This window comes from Aquarana catesbeiana, linkage group LG01, assembly GCF_042186555.1.
Source record: "Aquarana catesbeiana isolate 2022-GZ linkage group LG01, ASM4218655v1, whole genome shotgun sequence".
Taxonomy (NCBI): domain Eukaryota; kingdom Metazoa; phylum Chordata; class Amphibia; order Anura; family Ranidae; genus Aquarana; species Aquarana catesbeiana.
The window spans coordinates 656,443,586-656,465,692 of record NC_133324.1 but is presented as its reverse complement, the minus strand read 5'-3'; the positions used below and the strand labels follow the sequence as shown (position 1 = coordinate 656,465,692).

The following is a 22,107-nucleotide window of genomic DNA, read 5'->3' as shown; positions in this document are numbered from 1 at the left end:
GAAAACACAGTGTACTTCTGCTAAGACATGTTTATTCCCACAAGCAGACATACACTTACTAAAGCGCAGATGGTTAAAAGCATTCAAATGTCAAACGCTGGCTCAGCTCTTGGGCAAGAGAATAGTGCAACATCACGGGCTCGGCTCCTCCGTATACGCGTTGCGCCCTCTGCTCCACCCTGCTGCTAAACCGGTTCCTACAGTCTCTTCTCCTCCACGCTCTAGCGGTCTAGGATCCTAATGTCATCAAAACCAACTCAGGGTTCATAGCACTGCATTTGTATGTGTTGACCTTGAAGGACAGACTACCACCGGAGCACGGAGGATCGCCATTTGCTGGAGGAGTGGAGGATCAGGTAAGTAAAACTGTTTCTCTATCCGGATCTTTTTTCGTTTGCTTGTATCTTGCATACAGAGCCAGCACCCACCCAGTGCAGGGCAGGTGAATTTCCCTGATTGCTACCTGGAGTGGTATTTTACCTTTAAAACTGTTTCTCCTTGCCTCTAGACAAGTTTGTAAAACTGCTATGCAAATATTGTGTGGCATAAAAAACTGCAACACACCAACCAATTTATTTTCTAGGGCCTATGCTTAAAAATATATATAATGTTTGGTGGTTCTTAGCAATTTTCTAGCAAAAAAAACTATAAAATGATGATTTTTACAAGTATAACAGAAATGTCAGAATTGGTCTGGGGGTCAAGTAGCTAAGCAGAAAAGACAAAAGCTATGACACCTTTTAGCTTCAAAAATGTGCTGAGTCAAGTAAATCCAGGCAGTTAGACTTGCACTCCTCACCTTCTAAAAAAAAAACTGGAGGAGTGGAATACAATGGTGCATGTCTACGCCACGAGCAATTTACATATCTCCACAGTTTACTTTACTAGATACCTCTTGAGTAATTAACGAAATAATGTGAAAATCATGTGATCAGTCTAGTCTTTTTATACAAGCTCACAAAGAGACAGGAAAGCACTGACAAAGGAACAGGTGAGATATCACACAAGTTGATTATCTACATAGCATAGCAGATATATAGGTGCAGGCCATACACAGAGTATATGAGGTCATTCAGAACATTAGTTAGATCATGTGCTTACATTCAGGGTGTCAATAATATACTGCATTTTATTGATTCTAATTATGTTATTTTTTTATTTTTTTTTACTTTGACGTCTTTTTGTGTGTGAATGTGCATTTTTTTTGTGTGTTGAGGCACGTTGCATTAACATAGCCAATTTGTTTCTAACAATACAGCACACTGCAAATCAGAGAGTATTCACACCTGTGCATGATGGTGTGCTATAGCATAAATATTTTTAGGTCCACTGTACATGTGCATTCAAGTGCCATTCAGAATCAATGGTCATTATACTGTGGCGGAGATTTACTAAAACTGGTGTACACAGAATCTGGTGCAGCTGTGCATAGTACCCAATCAGCTTCTCACTTCAGCATGTTCGATTAAGCTTTGACAATAAAACCTAGAAGCTGATTGGTTACTGTGCACAGCAGCACCAGATTCTGTGTGCACCAGTTTTAGTAAATATCTCCCAATGTGTTACTACACAATGTGGTTATGCAACATAAATGGCGTCTTTTAGTACATGTTACCATGCTGTAAATCTACCCATCAAATATTTAGTCAGATGACGTTGTTATGCCCATAAAGAGACCAGCTTCACAAATTTTTTTTTGTAGAGATGCACTGATTTATACAAAAAATTGTAATCCTATTTATAATTACTGTTTAGAGGGGCAAGCAACACCTGAGAGGTTTTTTTTTCTAAACTATACATCAAGCTCAATTGACAATGCTAACACAGCAGGATATAGATGCTTAATTTGAAAAAAAGTGTTATTTTTAGTCCAATGAGATTTGAAAGTCAACCCCTGTTCACACTAGTGCAATTTGGTGGGCATCTGCCATGAGGCTGCCATGCTCCATATTGGATATCACATTTAGGGGAATTGATCAAAACTGGAGCAGACAGACTTTGGAGCAGCTGTGCATACTAACCATCATCTTCTGTATTCAGCTTGTTCAGTTAGACATTAAAAATGGGATATAGAAGCTTACTGGTTTATATGTACAGATGCTCCAGATTCTGGCTGCTCCCGTTTTAAAAAATTCCCCTCATTATTCTCTATGAGACCCGTTCACATCAGTGCAATATGATTTCTTGAAAAAGGTTTGGGTGCTTCTTTTGGTGCTACTCAGTGCACATTTCAACCCATAGACTTAACTGGAAGAGCACGAAAAACACATGTACATGTGTTTTTTGGTAAAGGTTTTTGCTTAAAATCCAGTCTTTTCCCCTCACCAACAATGCTGTCACAGCAGACATTGTTATTCTTTGGCCAAAACAAAAACTCACGAAGCATGAAAATGCATGAAAAACATGCATTAACACACTACAAAAGTGCACTAAAATAGGTATGATTATAAAACAGCACTAGTGTGAACCTAGGCTAAAATAAAGATACATATCTTTGTGTAAAGGTTTTGTGAATTAGGTCAGTTGTAATTTACTTGTTTTAATGAAGAAGATCCACTGTACACAATGCAAAATGTAACTGAATACATTTTCACAGAATCATTTTAAAGTAGTTGCTAATCATAAATTGGCAGTTGTATAAAAAATTGTTATAAGCAACATTAGATACATGGAACAAAAACTCCTACCTTGAGACCAAAGTTTTACTATAATTAATTCTATTGAATTAGAAATGTGTCTTCTAGAAGAATTGGGGTTGATTTACTAAAGGCGAATAGGCTGTTCACTTTGCAAGATCATTTTCCCTTAGCTTTGTGAATGTGGTGAAGCTCGGCTAACTTCCATCATCCAATCATATGCAAGCAAAATATTTTTTATTTTATTTTCCACTTGATTGGACATTCTTTTCAAATTGAATTTTCACCACATTTCCAAAGCCAAGGGAAAATCCACTTGTAGACATCCCATTTACCTTTAGTAAATCAATCCTACTGCCCTTTATGTCCTTAGCAGTCTAGCAAACAATTCTTCGTCTTTAGAACCCAAAACTACTTGAGACACAAAGTTGTACCTGATGAGGATGACTATGCTTATAGCAAGAGTTTTATTTTTCCTTTGCTCCAGTTTTTATGAATTGGTCACAATGTATAACTTACACACGATCAGAAAATCGTACGAAAAATACCGCTTTAGAATTGATTGTACGATAATCTGATCATTAGTACACAGCTTTTGAGAGCCGATCACAAAAATTCATGCAAAATTATCTGATGGGACAAGCACATATTTTTTTCCAGTATTATACCAGATTGTACGATTTTCATCTGTATAGTTAATCTGTACAGTTGTCATCCGAAAATACAATACAAATACATCACTTCTGAACTTTTATTCGGTCATATGAGAATTTTCGTAACTTTAGTAACCTCTTTTATTTTCAATATGAGACTAGAATGCAAAAAAACCCAAAAAAACGGAACGATCATTTGTCCGATAATCTTTTAGTGTTTACAAGGCTTTAGACTTAAACATTTTTATCCAGTGGACTTTAAAGGGAATGAAAGAGGGAACAATGGTAAAAATGTTATATGTGAGAAAAGGTCATGGTGATATGCAACATGCATAGACGCTGTGGAACTCAGCAAAGAGAAATCAGAAGTTTAAAGGGTAAGTTCACCTTTACAGAAAATCTGTAAGGTGAAGTTACACTGGACCCTCTCCCCATACCCCCTGGTCCTGCTGTACATGAAGCCGGTGATCCCCTGCTAGAAGACATCAGGTCACTGCTTTACTGGTCCGAGGATTTGAAATCCCCCGCAGCTTAATCTCCTAAACATACCTCGTATCAGTACATTTAGAAGGCATTCTAATTGGTCGGCCCCCACTAATCAGAACCTGCTTAGTCCATCCTGTCAACGGGGGAGAAGAAGAGAGAAAGCCACAGGGATGTTAAGTTCAAAATGTTTAGTTTTAAGAACATTTGTTTGATTTTTTAATGGTTAGGTTAGGTTAGGTCAGGTTAGGTTGGGTCAAGTCGACTATTTTTTTGATCATAGTGGCAAGAAAATTAGAAGGCGCAGAATAGAATTTTTTTTCTTGGGTGCACAAATTTCCAACAGTGCATGCGGATTTTATTTTGGGAAATGTACATTCATTCCAAAATCAAATGTTTAAAGCAAATTCAATTTTGAATTTACTGGGAATTTTTGAATGAATGTTGGGATTTATATTCCTACAAACATTTTATTTAAAAAATGTATTAGTGTGTGAACACTTGGCAGCAGACCTGAAACATACAAAAGTAGTGGCACCCCTACAGTGCTTTGTAGTGAAAAATAGTATTAACATTGCACAAATAGCTATTACCATAAGCCTGTTCAGTATGTTTATCTGCAAACTGTTACTTTATCACTATTGCTTCTGTGGGACAGATATGCACTTTAACAGTACAATGTACCTTACTCCTGTACAAAGATAACCAACATAGCTCCATCCTAAGTCAATCAATTTCAATACAATAAAAACACGACCATTGATAGACTAGAGTGGTTAATTGCTGCATATGCTCTTTTTTTTGTTATAAGTCTCTTTCATGGCAATACATTTCGATCATTATCCAGCAAAGCACCACAAAGCAGCTTATTAGATTGTTTTCACAACTATTCAGCTATTGTGTATTGCATAATCACATAATCTTAGTAATATAGTTATTTTTTTAAAAATCCAACGTTCGCTCATACAACGGTAAAGCTTTCTAGTTAGTTTCTAGGATTCAACCTCTATGTTTAAGACAGCAAGCTGCCAGTAGTATTATTTACTTTAGTATTTCTGTGTTAAATAAGGCAAAAAAAAAGGAAACACTGTCTTTATGGTGCTGGGTTCTGCTAACAATAACCCATTTGAAGAGACCAGAGCCAGAAGAATTTGGCATGCTTCTATTTACTGGTTACATGATGCCAGGCAATATCTGAAGTAGTCAAAAGAAAGAAAATCCCCATTGGATAAGAAGTGAAATAGAGGAAAAGAACAAACTGTACGCACAGGTCTGTGAAAGAAAAGAGAAAAAAAAAAAAGATTCAATGAATGGGTCTGGAAAAGCTTCTTAAGTTTGCCTTTTTAATGGATTGTTGCTAAAACATTATTATGTCATTTAATCGTGGAATGTTGCAAAATTTGCAATTTTTTTTTTTTTTTTAATATGTAGCTTAGCTAGCTAAGTGTTAACAAGTGAAAAAAGTGTCTGTTTTCTTATCTCTTGCAGGGTCTGAAGGCAAGAACATCTAGTATCTGGAAGGAGCTCCTGTCCAAAAACTAGCTGAGTAGACAGTGGACAGAGAAACAACAGGGAGACCACGTGGAAGAAAAGATACTAACAGGCACACTGTGCTGTCAACAGGGAGTCATTGAATTGTGTGTGCAGGGAGAGAGCAGCAGAGAAATAGCCAACCAATGCTAGCAGTTAATCCAGCTTTTATCACCTGGCATTATTGTATATATACACTGTTTATAGTCAGTAACCAGTCCAGCCAGCTTTGTGTGATTACGTATCAACCTGTCTGTGGTTGCTGATCTACAAACTTAGTTTAAATCACTGAGCAGATTTCTCTCTACTGTAATATGAGGCATTCTGGACACTCTTTAGATGCCTGGCTTTTCCTAGCTTTGGTTGTGGCTGTGTGGCTGGGGATGGCTAATGCTCAGAATATGACGCAAGAGTTTACTCAAGCCATACTGGATACATTTGGACTCAATGGCACCCTTACTGCCAACAATGTGAGCAGAATGGTGGACAGCTGCGGGACGATGATGGAGTTCCAAACACAGTTTAATCAGGTAAGACGTTTCTTGTGATCATTTCCATAGAAAATCAGTAAATGTCTAACAAAAATGTGCCATATGGGAGTTATGTTCACTCGCCGCACTTTTTTGGATATCCTTTTGGTAGTCATATATAACCCTTATGGGCTTTAGTACATCTGCAGTTATCTCTGATAGACCACATAACGGGAAACTGACAACCTTCATGAATACATATTTTTAAGAACCCACACCCAGACAGAAATGTATCTATTTGAAAATTATGCATTTTTGTCGTGCAACCCATTTTCTGATTTTATTTTTTGCTATTGTTGCTAAAGGAGGCTTAAAACTGGCAGGTGAGAGTATTCTTCTATGGGTTTGATGGGTAAGAATTTAGATGTGCAATAAATTTGCTTTTAAATTTGAGAGATCAGAGGTGTTAGCTTTTGGGGTGCAGGGTGATGACCTTCCCCTCATACTAGCTTTCCCTGAAATCTGAACCACTCCTGTAATCCCAAAGCTAACACTCCTTGTAACCCTTACCCTCTCTGTATCTGTAACATTAACCCTCTCTGTAACCTTATAGCCATAACATTAGCCATCCCTCTATTCCTAATCTTTCCTGTAATCCTAAAAGGAATCCTCCCTGCAAACTTCCCGTAACTTTAACACCAGCCCTTCCTGAAGGCCGAACCCTGCAACTGCAATATTAACCTTTTCTGTAACCCTAACCTCCTTATAACCCTAACACTAACCATCCTTCTACACCTAACCTTTCTTTTAACCCTAAAACGAACTCTTCTTGTAGGCTTAACTTTCCCTGTAACTGTAACACCATCCCTCCCCATAGACCTAACCTTCCCCGTCAATGTAATACTTACCCTCCCTGTAACCCTAAAACAAACCCTCAGTGTAACTTTAACCTTTCCTGTAACTGTAACACTAAAGCAGAGTATACATGTATACACATTCAGTTTATTTTTTTGTTCAACCAGCTAGATAAACAAAAAGAAAAACAGACAAATCCCCGCATGCAAACAAACTTTGTTGATGCAGGGATTTGTCCCGCCGTTCCATTGTATTCTGACAGTGGGGGATTATATATATATATATACACTATATTGTCAAAAGTATTGTGACACCTGTCTTTACACGCACATGAACTTTAATGGCATCTCAGTCTTAGTCCATAGGGTTTAATATTGAGTTGACCCACCCTTTGCAGCTATAACAGCTTCAACTATTCTGGGAAGGTTGTCCACAAGCGTTAGGAGTGTGTCTATGGGAATGTTTGACCATTCTTCCAGAAGAGCATTTGTGAGGTCAAGCACTGATATTGGACGAAAAGGCCTGGCAAGTCTCCGCTCTAATTCATCCCAAAAGGACTGTGCAGGCCAGTCAAGTTCCTCCACCCCAAACTTTCTCATCCATGTCTTTATGGACCTTGCTTTGTACACTGGTGCGTAGTCATGTTGGAACAGGAAGAGACAATCCCCAAACTGTTTCCACAAAGTTGGGAGCATGAAATTGTCCAAAAAATGTCTTGGTATGCTGACCCCTTAACCGCTTGTGGACCAGCCGCCACAGTTTTACTGCAGCAGCTTGGCTCCGCTGCACAAAATCACGTTATTGTACTTGATCTCACGAGGTCTGGATAGCAGACGCGCGCCCGCCGCGAGCTCCATGAGTCTGACCGCGGGTCCCGCGGATTTGATGTCCACTGGGATACCCGCGATCGTCTCAGGGAGAGGAAAAACAGGGAAATGCTGATAAGCATTTCCCCGTTCTGCCTAGTGACAGGACACTGATCACCGCTCCCTGTAATTGGGAGCGGTGATCATTGTCATGTCACACATACACCATCCCCCCAACAGTAAGAGTCACTTCCTAGGACACACTTAACCCCTACAGCGCCCCCTCCTGGTTAACTCCTTCATTCCCAGTCACATTTACACAGTAATCAGTGCATTTTTAATCACACTGATCGCTGTATAAATGTGAATGGCCCCCAAAATAGAGCCAAAAGAGTCTGATCTGTCCGCCATAATGTTGCAGTCATGCTAAAAATCGCTGATCACCGACATTACTAGTAAAAAAAAAATTATTAATAAAAATGTCATAAAACTAGACCCTATTTTGTAGACGCTATAACTTTTGCGCAAACCAATCAATAAACTCTTATTGCGAATTCTTTTACCAAAAATATGTAGATGAATACGTATCGTCCTAAACTGAGGAAAAAAAATGTTTTTTTATATATTTTTTGGGGGATCCTACATAAACGGCAGGGGCAGCCGTTCCTTCACAGTGCATGCGCCGATAATGGCGGAGGCGGCGTATATAGTAAACATCTCCTAAACGGTGCAAATTTAGGAGATATTTACAGTACCTACAGGTAAGTCTTATTACAGGTTTACCTGTAGGTACAACTAAACAAGAAGACTTTACTTTCTTTTTAAGAGTTCCCTTCACTGGAACTAAGGGGCCAAGCCCAACCCCTGAAAAATAACCCCACACCATAGCCCCCCCTCCACCAAATAATTTGGACCAGTACACAAAGCAAGGTCAATAAAGACATGGATGAGCGAGTTTGGGTGGAGGAACTTGACTGGCCTGCAAGGACTCCTGAACTCAACCCGATAGAAAACCTTTGGGTGAGCTAGGCCTTCTCGTCCACATCAGTGCCTGACCCCAAAAATGTGCTTCTGGAAGAATGGTCACACATTCCCATAGACACACTCCTAGACCTTGTGGACAGCCTTCCCAGAAGAGTTGAAGCTGTTATATCTGCAAAGGATGGGCCAACTCTATATTGAACCCTATGGACTAAGACTGGGATGCCATTAAAGTTCATGTAAAGGCAGGTGTCCTGATACTTTTGACACTATACACATATATATATATATATATATATATATATATATATATATATATATATATATATATATATATATATATATATAGGTATATCTATATATCTATATTTATATATAGGTATGTAGATACTTCTATATATATATATATATATATATAGAGAGAGAGAGAGAGAGAGAGAGAGAGCGAGAGAGAGAGAACGAGGATGTTGCAAACAAATACTTTTGTATTGTAAAACTCAACGGAGTTAAGCTAGGTATACACGCACATATCGAAATCCGTCCAGTTCAGCAGGAACCGTGTGTAGCCCTCTCTGTTCAACAGAAGCCTATCATTAGAGCGGCTCCTTTCGAGTGATCCTGTTGGAAGACCAGCATTTAATCAGCCAGTGCAGCCAATAGCTGCAGTGCTGATCCGTGTATTCTGACTTGGGTGGGGAGTACCCACTGTCCGAATACAGTAGTGCACTGGGAGAGATCCCTTGAACTAGATTGCTTGTGTGAGTTTCTTTTTGTTTTCAACCCGCTGCTTTAATGAAAAAGAAACTCAGGTTTAGTTAACTGAAACAATCAGACATGTACAGAGGCAGTTAAATAATAGGAACTTCTCCTGAACATCATTGGCTGTTTTGTCATCTAAAATGAAAATAACCCTCAATAACCTATTTTTGTATTTCTGACATCACTTTAAATCAATAGGTCTGGATTTTAATTTTAAAGCAATTTAAATGTCAACAATTTTGTACTATATTTTTTTTCTATCAAAGCAACGGTGTCTTTTAAAAGGTGGAGGAATTTCAGGTGTTGAAAGCAGCAGCCAACCAGACTTTGTCATACATTTTCCTGCAGTAGAGCAATTAACCTTCATCTTCTACAGTGCATTTACTATGCCTGAAATAAAAAAATATAGTTTGTTTGTGTGGGCAACTATAAACCAGTTTTATAGTATAAAACATGGCATTAATAATTTTGTTTTGTTTTACACACCATAGGTTTAAAGGGAGATAAAATTTCTAATTTTTAAAAATAGATATGGCAAATAGATCAGCAGTAAACAATCAAATTAATATATATTAAAGTATATGTGAACGTTCACCTTGTAAAACAACCCATTTGGTTTAAAATAGAAATAAACAGTAAAACATTTGTGAATACTGTACATGTAAAAGAAATGATAAAAATTGATTACATGCCTTTTGTTCTCAGCTGTATAAAGAGTTCAGAGAGCTGGGGAGGAGAAACAGTATCACACTGGACTTCCCAGTGAATGGCTGTGCAAGGGTGAGGGGGGGGGGGGGGGTCAGCACATGTCTGATCACTGAAGGAGAGCAGGCAAAAAACTGACCACACTCTACGCTGTGCTCTCATGGCTAATAGGAAAGCAGAGGGATTGTCAGGGATTTCACACAAAGGATGCATAGAGAACAGGATACTTTCTCATACAACTACATGATACAGAAGGCACATATCAGGAATATAAAATGTTGGGTTGACATATTCTTTAAGCTGAGCATACATGGATTGAAATTCAGGCCAGTTCAGCAAGGGTCAGACAAATTTTGATCCATGTATGGTCACTGCGGTTGTACAGAAGTGAATCTACTGATGGGGCTGCTTTAGTCGTATTACCACCAGGCAGAATCTGTCTCACTGAAGAGTGAAGACCACCTGCAACCTCTCAAGATGTGAAATGCCCACAATGCTTGTAGCTAGAGATCATGTGGTCTGTGCCTAAGATTTAAATCACATGAAGTAGCTCAGATGCAGCGTTTTTCAACCTTTTTTTTACCAAGGGAAACCCTTGAAATAATTTCTAGGATTCAAGGAACCCCTGATTAAATGAAGGAGGTCATAATAGACCTGTGAAGTATGTCCCCTTTAAAGACAGATAGAAGGATAATTGGTGTCACGTAGCTGGCTCTTCTAGGTGACAATGAACATAGATCTAGGCAGACACCATCAGATTGGTGGTCAGTCAGCTACAGTTTGACGAACCTCTAGCAACCTCTTGAGGAACCCCAGGGTCCCTCTAAAACCTGGTTGAGAATGGCTGATGCAAAGCATGACATTTAGGCTACTTTCACACTGAGGCGCTTTACAGACGTTTTAACACTAAAAATAGCGCCTGCAAAGCGCCTGTAAAGCGCCTCTCCTGTCTCTCCAGTGTGAAAGCCTGAGTGCTTTCACACTGGAGCGGTGCGCTTGCAGGACGTTAAAAAAAGTCCTGCAAGCCGCATCTTTGGGGTACTTTAGGAGCGGTGTATACACCGCTCCTAAAGTGCCCCTGCCCATTGAAATCAATGGGCAGCGCCGCCGAAGCGCCTGCAAATCGCTTCGGCAGCAGTGCTACACGGGCGCTATTAACCCCTTCATTGGCCGCTAGTGGGGGTTAAAAGCACTCCGCTAGCAGCTGCAAAGTGCTGCTAAAACAACAGTAAAGCGCCGCTAAAAATAGCGGCACTTTACTGCCGACGCCCCCACTGCCTCAGTGTGAAAGTGCCCTTAATGACAAGTTCATTTTAACATTTGACAACAAATCCTGTCATTATTTTTTTTTCTACCGTTTCCAATTATAAGCAAATGTTTATCAGAATGTATTCATGTGTCCTTCCTATTTACAGATATTCAGGAAACCTGCCAACATGTGTTACACTGTTTATGGTGAACAATAGCGTTCATTCAGTGTTGTAATTTTAAATGCAATATCAAACATTTCAGTTTCTGGCATAGTATCATAGTAATCAGTGATCCCGCAAGCAATGGACTACTGACAATACTGGAGTCTAGACAAACATGAAACTACTTCTTAATGTTTTTTACATGCTTAAAAGGCAACATACAAAACAAAAACGTACTCAATAAGAAAATACATGAAGCAGTCACGTGTAAGGACTTAACACCATGTGAGGTTTTAAGCTCTTGGCAGCAACCACTTTAACCCTTTTTAACAAGTGTCTTTGCTTTCAGTTTAAATCAATGGGCCCTACTAATGGTGCTGGTGGGGCCTCATTCAACATTGTCTGTGAGTCTGCTGCACATGCGGATGATCTCCGCCTAGTAAGCAACTGTATTGCCTAGTTGTATTATAATGGTAATGATCATTTTTATACTGTATCCTGAGCCTGTTTGGCACAATTTATCCTGGCCAGGAGTGGGTAAAGTTACTTAGGGATGTCTATCATCAAAGCCCAGCGATTTGTATAGGGATGAACCCAATCTAGCATAAACCTACTCATGTGCATATATTGCCAGAGAGTATGTACTGTATGGTCATGAGTAGGTAAGCTTGATTTACTAAAAGCAAAGCGGCTGTTCACTTTGCAAAGGAATTTTAGCTTTTGCATAGTGAATGAGGTGAAGCTCTGCTGACTTATTCAGTTCCATCTTTTCTCCCACAAGCTACAAGTTTCGCTCAAATGCCACATGTTATTTCATCTCTTTGGTTAGTGTTGGGAGAGGAAATTTAAATGGATTTGGGCATTAAATGGTCTTCTCCAGACAAATAACAATACATATATATATTTGAACTAGTCTAAGGGCCTGGACTATACCATTTCATTACACTAATGACTGTTTGGGGAGTGTTCCTTTTAATGTTGTCTAAAACATTTAAAGGGTGGAATACATAACACAAAAGCTCAGGAGGCCTTTATAAAGGCTATTGATTGCAGAGCAGGGTGGCGAACCCCCATCGATCAGTCCACCTTAAAGCTAGGTATACATGTGCATTTTTTTTTCATTTAACAAGCAGGTTGAACCAAAAAAAAAATGACAGGTTCTTCCATCAACACAAATGATATGTGATACAGAGATCTGCCCTGCCATGGTACTGTATTCATGACAGGGAGGACTTCCTCCATCAGAATACACAGACCAGTATTGCAGACATAGGCTGAAAGCACTGATTGAATGCTGGGTTTCCAGCTTGATGGTTCAACAGAAGCAAGTCTGCTGAACAGACAGCAGTACACATGGACCAAAAGTCAACCAGTTCCTGCTGAAGTGGTCAATATTTAGTCTGTGTATACCCTGTCCAATTCTAATCAGATGGGAAGGCAACACAATGCTAATTTGTTCAGTGATCTGGTTTAGATCTTAGAACATGAAAGAGACCCTGACCATTTCAACAAATATCTTCCCATAAGATTATACAATGTGTACATGTAAAGCAGAACTCTAGGCAAAAACAAAATAGGGGCATTAATAATAGGCGGAATAGACTCATTACACTACAGATCCCATTAGGCAATGTGCAGTAGGAAGAGTGGGGAGAGGATTTTTATTAAACCGCCCAGGAAAGCTCTTCCTCTTGGCACCAAGGCAGTTAGAGAGAGAGCACCTCTGTATGGATTTTTGCCTGCCAGCGGGAGACCATGCCAGTGGCAATCCAAGCCTGAGACACATGACAGCCCCTGCACTGCTGCCACAGGGAGACTGGGGGTATCCACTCACCCTCTGCTTCCCACTTGTGCTCACTAAAGGCTTTTTCGGGGAAAGACTGAGTGGGCCCCCCTCCCACAGTGAGAGGTCACCACAGCATCCTGGGGACTGGTGAAAAGGCTATTCACCCATTGCTTATGCTGCTAGCAGGGACTGAGACATTGGGAGCAGGACTACAGGTGTACCCAATCCATACCTCACCCATACTGCACTCTATACTGCACTTATTCCAAACAGACTGCATCTCTACCAACCCTATACCACATTATGCCAAATGTTAACTGCATCTGAACCACATCTACCTTGCACCTGTGCCAAGATTATACTGACTCCTATAGTGTACCTGAACTGCATGCAGATTAACTGGGACTGTCACTAAAGCAGTAGTAAACTCTGCTATATCTTACATTTACCTACAGATAAGCCTATAATAAAGCTTACCTGTAGGTAAAATGAATTTACCTGTAGGTAAAATGAATGTGTCCTAAATGTGCACCTTGTATGTTTTACCGGTGCATGTGCACTGCGTTTTGAATTAAAACCAGAGCTCTGTGCCATGGCCAGGACTCCCATACGCATTCACAGGAGTGGCATAATCGCTTCTCGGCCGTTCAAATGGCCGGAGCCCAAGAACCTGGGAAGGAAGACAGAGTGAAGACAAAAGCCCTGTCAGTGGTGACAGTGCACCACTGGAGGGCTTCATTTTAGGGGTAAGTCTGTGCTGGTATGTGGTGCACACTAGCACAGTATGCCCTTAACTTGCAGGGTTACCTGATTTTTTTTTTTAGCTAGACTTTACTTATTTATGTAAAACCTTTATCCTAAAAGGTAAAAAAAAACATTGCTGTAACTGCTTAAAAAGTGTTAGCTGGAGTCAGCGTTAATTTTGCAGTCGTGTCCATCTAAATCTGGTAGTATGCTGTCAAGTGTGTCTCTGTTGCTCCTCCTTCCAGAGTGGAGACACCCTAAGACCCCTTTCACACTGGGGTGGTTTGCAGGCGTTATTGCGCTAAAAATACCGCCGGCAAACCGCCCCAAAACAGCCTCCGCCAGCCGCATCTTTGGAGCGGTGAAGGAGCAGTGTATTCACCACTCCTAAACCGCTCCTGCCCATTGAAATCAATGGGACAGCGCGGCTATACCGCGGCAATACCGCGGCTATAGCCGCGCTATACGAGTGGTTTTAACCCTTTTTCGGCCGCCAGCGGGGGGTTAAAACCGCACCGCTAGCGGCCGAATACCGCGGTAAAACAACGCTAAAAATAGCGCTTTTTTACCGCCGACGCCCCCTACCGCCCCAGTGTGAAAGCAGCCTTAGACAGGAAGTGTATTACTGACCACTGGATCACCAGGTGAAAATAAAGGAAGAAAAAGCCTAAAAAAGAAAACAAATTCAGCTGCCGCATCTAAGAATTGGCCATAAACAGATGAAAATTTGGCCAGTTCAGCAGGAACTGTTCGAATTTTCGATCCATGTATGGACAGATTGTTGTACTGGAGACAATCGGCCACCAGTAATCATTGCAATTTGACGGTCTGAAAACCTCCCGCTGAATGTGTTAATGGGGGAATCAATCAATTTTCTTTCTTTCAACATGTGGTGTCTGTGGTGCCAGTCCAGGGTTGTGGGTAGATCATGACTTTATGGTCGCAATCTTGCCCGAGCCTGGACCAGCTCTGCGACTTCAGCCAACAGCGGATTTCAGGAGTACGGAACGAACTGTACTCCTGTGACCTACAGAAGAAGTACAGCCAAACAAGCTTTGACTGTACTTCTTTAACTTTAAAGGAACTAAAGTGTTTGTAAATCTCAGACATAAAATCTGAACAAAGCACATATTTCTGTAGTGTTTACTTGCCTTTCTCCAAAGCACTGTAATTTCTCTCTGCTGTCTAATCCCTCTGTTATCGACTTGTCTTTTTTGACAAGTCCCTTGTCCCTTCTAACAAGTTTTCCTGACACTAAGAACTAAAAAGGTGACAGAGGGGTTATCTCTAGCACACAAAGTGTGATTAAGAGCTGAAGCTCTGTTCCTGTGCACTGTGTGGAGGGAGGTGTGTCAGTTCTCTCCAATCAGATCTCAGAGCTCTTGTACAGTATGTAACTGCAGCTCCCTGCCCCATGCTTTGTGAATCTGTCAAAAGTCCTTTTTAGCTTTGAGTTTTACAAGTGTGTAGGGGACACATGGCTGCAAATAAACAGTTACAACTTATGTAGGAGGATTTGTTTCATGTCTGTGTATCACCTGAGGCCAGTCACTTCACTGGGTATAGGTAAAGGTTTACAACCACTTTAACTTTGAAATTACACATCTACAGTGTCTAAAAAAAATGCACTAGATATTGTTCTACCAGATATTCGTCCAATGCAAACAAGGAAGCACTAACATCTGATTAGAGCCTGTCTGCATCACCATTTGCATACAGATCATTATGTAGCTTGGTGAAATCTCTTTTTTATTACGAAATCAGTAATCCGGTCTATTAGGTCACAGAAAGGTCAATATACATTTTTAGTTTTGCTTTACATATGGTAAAAAGTATTTCCAACAACAAGTGAAATTAATTGAGCTGTTAATGCTATCAAGCAAACTGTGCAAATCTGCTAAATTCAGAAAGTTAATTGAAGTGACAGTAACATAAGGATGGAAATTCATCCTTACAATCTGATTGTACAATATCTAAGCAATCTCATTTAGAGTTAAAATCAATCAATCGGTTTTTATAACTCAACCATGCCCTTGTACTATAAGGTTATAAAATGATCTAAAGAAGACTGTACAGTCAGATTATAATATAAGGTAAAAAACCTTCCATTTGCTCCTCCCACCCCAAACACTCACCTCAGACCTCTCTTGATCCAGTGCTGTGCCTGTCTGCAGCAGCACTGGTCTCTCTCATTGCTCTCACAGGACAGACTGAGAGCAGGGGGAGCCATTGGTTCCTGCTGCTGTCAGTTAAATCCAGTGAGGAGGGATCAGGGGGTGTGGCGGAGCACCTCTGTAGCACTCCTCTTGCTACGGGGACACACGGAGAAGAGGTAGAGCAGACAGCACCAGCGGGGGTCTCCAGAAGAAGAGCTTAAAGGCTGCTCTGTGCAATTTCCTTGCCAGGGCAGTAAATATAAACCTCTTTTTTTATTTTAGAAAAATAAATAAATCAACTTCTGTACACCGTCCTGCCAGATTTTTGCTACTTAATCAGAGCACCTGGCTGGGGGAATCAAGTCAGTTTTTTGTGTTCAACCAGCGGGTTGAACTGACTTATGTATTGCTGCCTATGGAAGGATGATGTGATTGCATCCAGGCAGACTGAACTGAAACACAGATGGCACATCAGAGTTTTTTTCTAGATTTGCCAGAGTGCTAAGGCATGAAAAGGCGCATTACAGTGTTACTAAACCCAGTAATATGAAAATAGTCCCCCCCCCTCCACAGTGCGCACAGCTTATAAATCTTCTTTTTACATTAAAATATTGCCACTATATATCTTTTTGGATGATCTGTATTCCACAGTTACATTATAAACTGCACAGTTTCTCCAGTGCTGAAAGTTCAGGTAGGAGGAGATTTCCACTGTGCAGCCTGTATACACGCCCACATGTGTGATGTCACTATCATGTGACCTGGCTAGCTCTGAGAAGAACTAAATGTTCTCTCCAGCATAAAAGATAAAACTTTTGGTTGCAGGAGCGGGAGGATATGTGCATACAGGATAAAACAGCCTTTTCACACAATGCAGATGTCACGTACCTGGTGGTGGAGCCCAGAATGCAAGGAGTAGCCTCTCGTGTGCCTCTGGTTCGAGAGCCCCTGATAGAGAAGACAGGGACTCAAGAGCGCAGGGGGCCACAAGTGCTTGGTAAGTGGCAGGTGTAGGGTTGATCCGGACCTCTGGTGCAGCAGCAGGAGAACTATCAGGAACACTGGATCCACTGGCAGGAACTCAGGAACAACAGGCAACTGGGAGGTGTTCTGTAGTACAACTGAAGCACTGGAACAACTGGTAGATGAACCGGAACTCTTGGCAGGAACACTGGAACTGTTGACTGGATAGGGAAGCACTGTAGCTAGCATACACCCACGAACCAGCAAGCAGCAGGGAGGTGTTCTGTAGTACCACTGGAAGCACTTTACAAGTCAGACAGGCCGGGTCAAAACACAGGTAAGCAGAGCAGGTACAAAACGGAACCAGGAGAGTAGTCAGGGCACGGACCGGGTCGGCAACAGACAGGCAGGTAATAACTGAAGGATGAGGCAGGAGAATCGTCAGACAAGCCGAGGTCAGGGACTGGCAGCAAACAGGAGAAGTCAGGAACAAGCCCGGTAACAGGAATCAGGTAAACAGGTATACTGGAAGCTTAGGGTCACAGGGAACGCTGTAGACCGGACAGCAAGGAAGCATGCTGACAGGCACCTTTAAATAGGCCTAATGGCGCCAAAAGCTGTCACACCGCACGTCTGCGCGCCGCCGCGTGCACACGTGCACGCTCGAGTACCGATCGTACGTGCCCGTTCGTCTCATCGTGTACCCGCGTACACCCGCTTGTATTAGCGCGCACCCGCATGCGTCCGTTCGTGTCAACGCGTCTCCGAACGCGTCCTCTGGTTCTACTGACAATAGTTCTGTTAACCGATCTTCCGCCGACGGCTGAACTAACAGGACGTCTTTCATGACATTGCCCCCCCCAAGGGGCAGCCTCCGGATGCCCAACTGTGCCATCTTACTTGGATGAGATCTTTTAAAGGCAAGTATCAATCTCCTAGCATGGATGTTGGACTCCGGCTCCCAGGAGTTTTCCTCAGGCCCATACCCCTTCCACTTTACCAAGAACTGGACTTGATTACGTCTCTTCCTACAATCCAGAATGGACTCGACCTCATATTCGGTTTCTCCGTCAATGATCATGGGTTCAGGGGGATTGACCCTCCGGTTGACAAAAGGATCAGGAACTGCAGGTTTGAGTAGGGCAACATGAAAGACCGGGTGAATCCGGAATGATTCTGGTAGCTTTAGTTCGTAGGCCACATTATTAATTTTTCTTGTCACTGGAAAAGGACCCACGAACTTGGGACCCAATTTTTTGGAAGGACAAGCCAATCTTAGATTCAAAGTGGATAGCCAAACCAAATCTCCAGGTTTAAGATCAAGCTCCCCCCTTCTCTTCTTATCAAACACCTCTTTGTTGTAGTTCTGGGTCCTTGCCATAGTCTCTTGCAGAAGCTTATTATTTGATTCAAAGAAGTTTAGGTTTTCTTGAACAGCTGGTACTGGACACTCCGGAACCCATAATTTGCAAAAAATGGTGTTTGTTTTGTAGCGGAATGAACAGAGTTATTGTATGCAAATTCGGCAATGGGAAGAAGCGGAGCCCAATCATCCTGGGAGAACGAGGAAAAGCAGCGCAGATACTGCTCCAGCGTCTGATTCGTTCTCTCCGTCTGGCCATTTGTTTGGGGGTGATAGGCAGAAGAGAAGGCAAGATCAATTTTCAGGGATTCACAGAGAGCTCTCCAAAACCTCGAGGTGAATTGTACCCCCCGATCGGAAGTAATATTGGCAGGGATGCCATGAAGCCTCACCACCTCCTTAATAAATGTCCTGGCAGTTTCAGCAGCAGTAGGGGTACCTTTCATTGGTAAGAAATGTGCCATCTTGGATAATCTATCCACTATTACGAAGATCGTAGTGTAGCTTTCAGAAGGTGGCAACTCGACAATAAAATCCATGGAGATCATCCTCCATGGCTTCTCCGGGACAGATAGTGGTTTTAACAGGCCCCAGGCCTTAGACTTGCTACCTTTATTTTGGATACAGGTGACACATGCTTCCACGTAGTCCTTGCAATCCTTTCTTAATGATGGCCACCAGAACGTGCGCTGAAGAAGTTCAGATGTTTTATGTACTCCAAAGTGGCCGGCTAACATATGGTCATGGCAAGAACTAAGAGCTGCCGTTCGCACCTCCTGAGGTACGAAGATCCTATCCTTAAACCACAGAAGATCATCTCTGGCCTGTAGGGTTGTATCAGGTGGAGCGGAAACGTTCCTGGAGGCTTGCTTGATCTGTGACAGTAGATCCCCTTGGAGTAACAGAAAGTTCCCTGCGGACAAGATGGTATCTGGTGGGGAAGGTGCTTCCGAATCGCTGTACATCCGTGACAGAGCGTCAGGCTTGATATTTTTTGACCTGGGGCGGTAGGTAATATGGAAAGAAAATCTAGTAAAGAACAGTGCCCATCTGGCCTGTCGTGGTTTCAACCTCTTGGCAGTCTTTAAATATTCTAGATTCTTGTGATCTGTATAAACAAGAATCGGATGGGCTGCTCCCTCTAACAGGTATCGCCATTCCTCCAACGCAGCTTTGATCGCTAACAATTCTCGATCACCCACGTCATAGTTCTTTTCTGCTTCTGATAATTTACGGGAAAAAAAAGCGACTGGGTGCAGAAGAGCCCTAGGCCCCTGTCTTTGGGAGAGTACTGCACCGACCGCTATCTCCGAAGCGTCCACCTCCAGGATGTAGGGTAACGTGGAATCAGGATGTTTTAAAACTGAGGCTGAGACAAACAGATCCTTCAGTGTAGTAAAGGCCATCTGAGCTTCCGTAGACCAGTGGAACTTGAGGCCCTGTTGGGTCAATCTTGTAATGGGAGCAATGATGGTGGAGAATCCCTTGATGAATTTTCTATAAAAATTCGCAAATCCCACGAAACGTTGAATCCCTTTTTTGTCAGTGGGGGCGGGCCAGTCCAGAATGGCGGAGACCTTCTGAGGGTCCATTTTGATGCCTTCCACAGAGATAATAAGACCAAAGAACTGAATACTCTCCTGCTCAAAGACACATTTCTCAGGCTTGGCGTAAAGGCCGTGTAGGCGAAGTCGGGTCAAAACGTTTCTGACATGTTCACGGTGTTCAACTAGGGAAGAAGAGAAGATTAGAATGTCATCTAGATAAATAACAACAAACAGGTCAAGGTAGTCTCTGAAAATGTCATTTACAAAATGCTGAAATGTGGCAGGAGCATTACAGAGTCCGAAAGGCATAACTAAATATTCGAAGTGCCCAAACCGGGTACGGAAAGCAGTCTTCCATTCGTCTCCCTTGCGAATGCGGACAAGGTTGTAGGCACCACGAAGATCTAACTTTGAAAACACTACTGCAGACCCCAGCCTCTGAAAAAGTTCTGGCACTAATGGTAAGGGATAACGGTTCTTGATTGTAATCTTATTGAGCGCCCGATAATCCACACAAGGGCGCAAAGAATGGTCTTTCTTTTCCACAAAAAAGATTCCTGCTCCTGCCGGGGATGTGGAGGGTTGGATGAAGCCTTTCTTAAGATTATCGTCAATGTAAGTTTTTAATACTCCTAGTTCTAACTCTGATAAAGGAAATATTCTCCCAAAAGGAATCTCTGCCCCTGGGAGAAGCTCAATCGGACAGTCATATGGCCGGTGGGGAGGAAGGGTCTCGGCCCCTTTTTGACTGAAAACGTCCAGAAAGCTATGGTAGACTTCAGGTACAACTTGACGGGTCTCGGCATCAGTTTCCATGCACAACAGGGCAGAGGGAGCTTGAGTAACTTCTGGTAGACAGTGTTGGTGGCAATAAGAGGAAGGAAATTCAATTTTTCCTGAGGCCCAATCAACTTGTGGATTATGGGCCTTGAGCCAAGGCATGCCCAATATGATGGGGAATAGAGGAGATTCAATGACGTCCAGACAAAGTAGCTCTTGATGAGTGCCAGCAATGGTGGTAAGCATGGGTACTGTTTCCTGGGTTACTGGTCCTGATCTGAGGGTAGAACCATCGGCCAGATATACTAAAAGTCCTTTCGCCCTGGGCCGGATGGGAATATGATGTCTGGAAGCGAAGGACAAGTCTATAAAGCCACTGCAGGCCCCGGAATCAATGATAGCGCTGGTTGGTATATTCCCTCCTGGGAGCTGTAAAAGAAGCGGGACAGCCAGATGAGACATATTATTCAGTGAAGCTGGGGTAAGAGCAGGAGAAACAGAGAGGCACTTACGAAGCTTGGCCGGGCATGTCTGTACAAAGTGTCCGGGTTCCCCGCAACATAGGCACAGGTTACCAGCCCGACGGCGTTGACGCTCTTCAGGAGTGAGAGATGGCCGTAAGAGTCCCAGCTGCATTGGTTCTGGTGTATCTGAAGTCATGGTAGTAGAAGCTGGAGGAGCGGAGTGGGGAGAACTAGGCACCCGGGGCAGCATCCAGACAGGACGAGCCGGGCCAGAAGATCGCTCTGTACGTCGTTCTCTTAGGCGTCTGTCTATTTGGATGGAAAGGTCTATGAGGTCCTCTAGAGTCTCAGGAAGGCCCACTCGGGCTAGTTCATCCTTCAAGGATTCTGAAAGGCCCATACGGAACTGATACCGTAGGGCGGCATTGTTCCAATTTGTATCGGAACTCCAGCGTCTGAATTCTGATGCATAGTCCTCAACAGGTCTGCGGCCTTGCTGTAGGGTGTGCAAGGCTGTCTCTGCCGTGGCAGTCAGCTGTGGGTCTTCATATAGGGATGACATAGCCCGAAAGAAGGTATCCAGAGTATCAAGTGAGGTGTCTTTCTTTTCTAACAAGCGATGGGCCCAGGACTGGGGCTCGCCGGTCAGCAGCGAGATCACGAACCCCACCTTGGTGGCTTCCAGGGAGAAAGTCCTTGGTTGAAGGGCAAAAAAGAGCTCACATGAGTTGCGGAAGGACCTGAATTTGCTCCGGTTACCCGAAAATCTTTCAGGCGTGGGGACCCTGGGTTCAGGCGGCAACATGACCACTGATGATGAAGCAGAAGTCCCGGATACTGGAGGTGTAGAAGCTGCTAGGGCCTGGACTTGGCCTTCCATCTGGGTGTAGCCTTCTTGTAGGCTCTTTACTGCCTGGGTAAGTCCAGCAAGATGGCGGCAGAGTTCATCCATAGGAGAGGCTCCCTGCGTGGGCTCAGACATGGCTGTCCGGTACTGTCACGTACCTGGTGGTG

General features: G+C 42.6%; 1 protein-coding gene across 2 annotated transcripts in view; it reads left to right on the top strand.

Moving 5' to 3' along the window:
* The first annotated feature begins 869 nt into the window (after window positions 1-869).
* SLC39A8 (solute carrier family 39 member 8) overlaps window positions 870-22,107 on the top strand; it is a 125,074-nt gene continuing 103,836 nt past the window's right edge. Inside the window, exons 1-2 of one of the 2 annotated variants that reach the window (XM_073601615.1) lie at window positions 870-991; window positions 5,261-5,832. In XM_073601615.1, the coding sequence (XP_073457716.1) occupies window positions 5,617-5,832 (216 nt within the window). In that variant the 5' untranslated portion in view covers window positions 870-991; window positions 5,261-5,616. Of the gene's footprint in view, window positions 992-4,847; window positions 5,043-5,260; window positions 5,833-22,107 lie in introns of those variants that run through there. The other variant, XM_073601624.1, reaches the window with a different exon arrangement.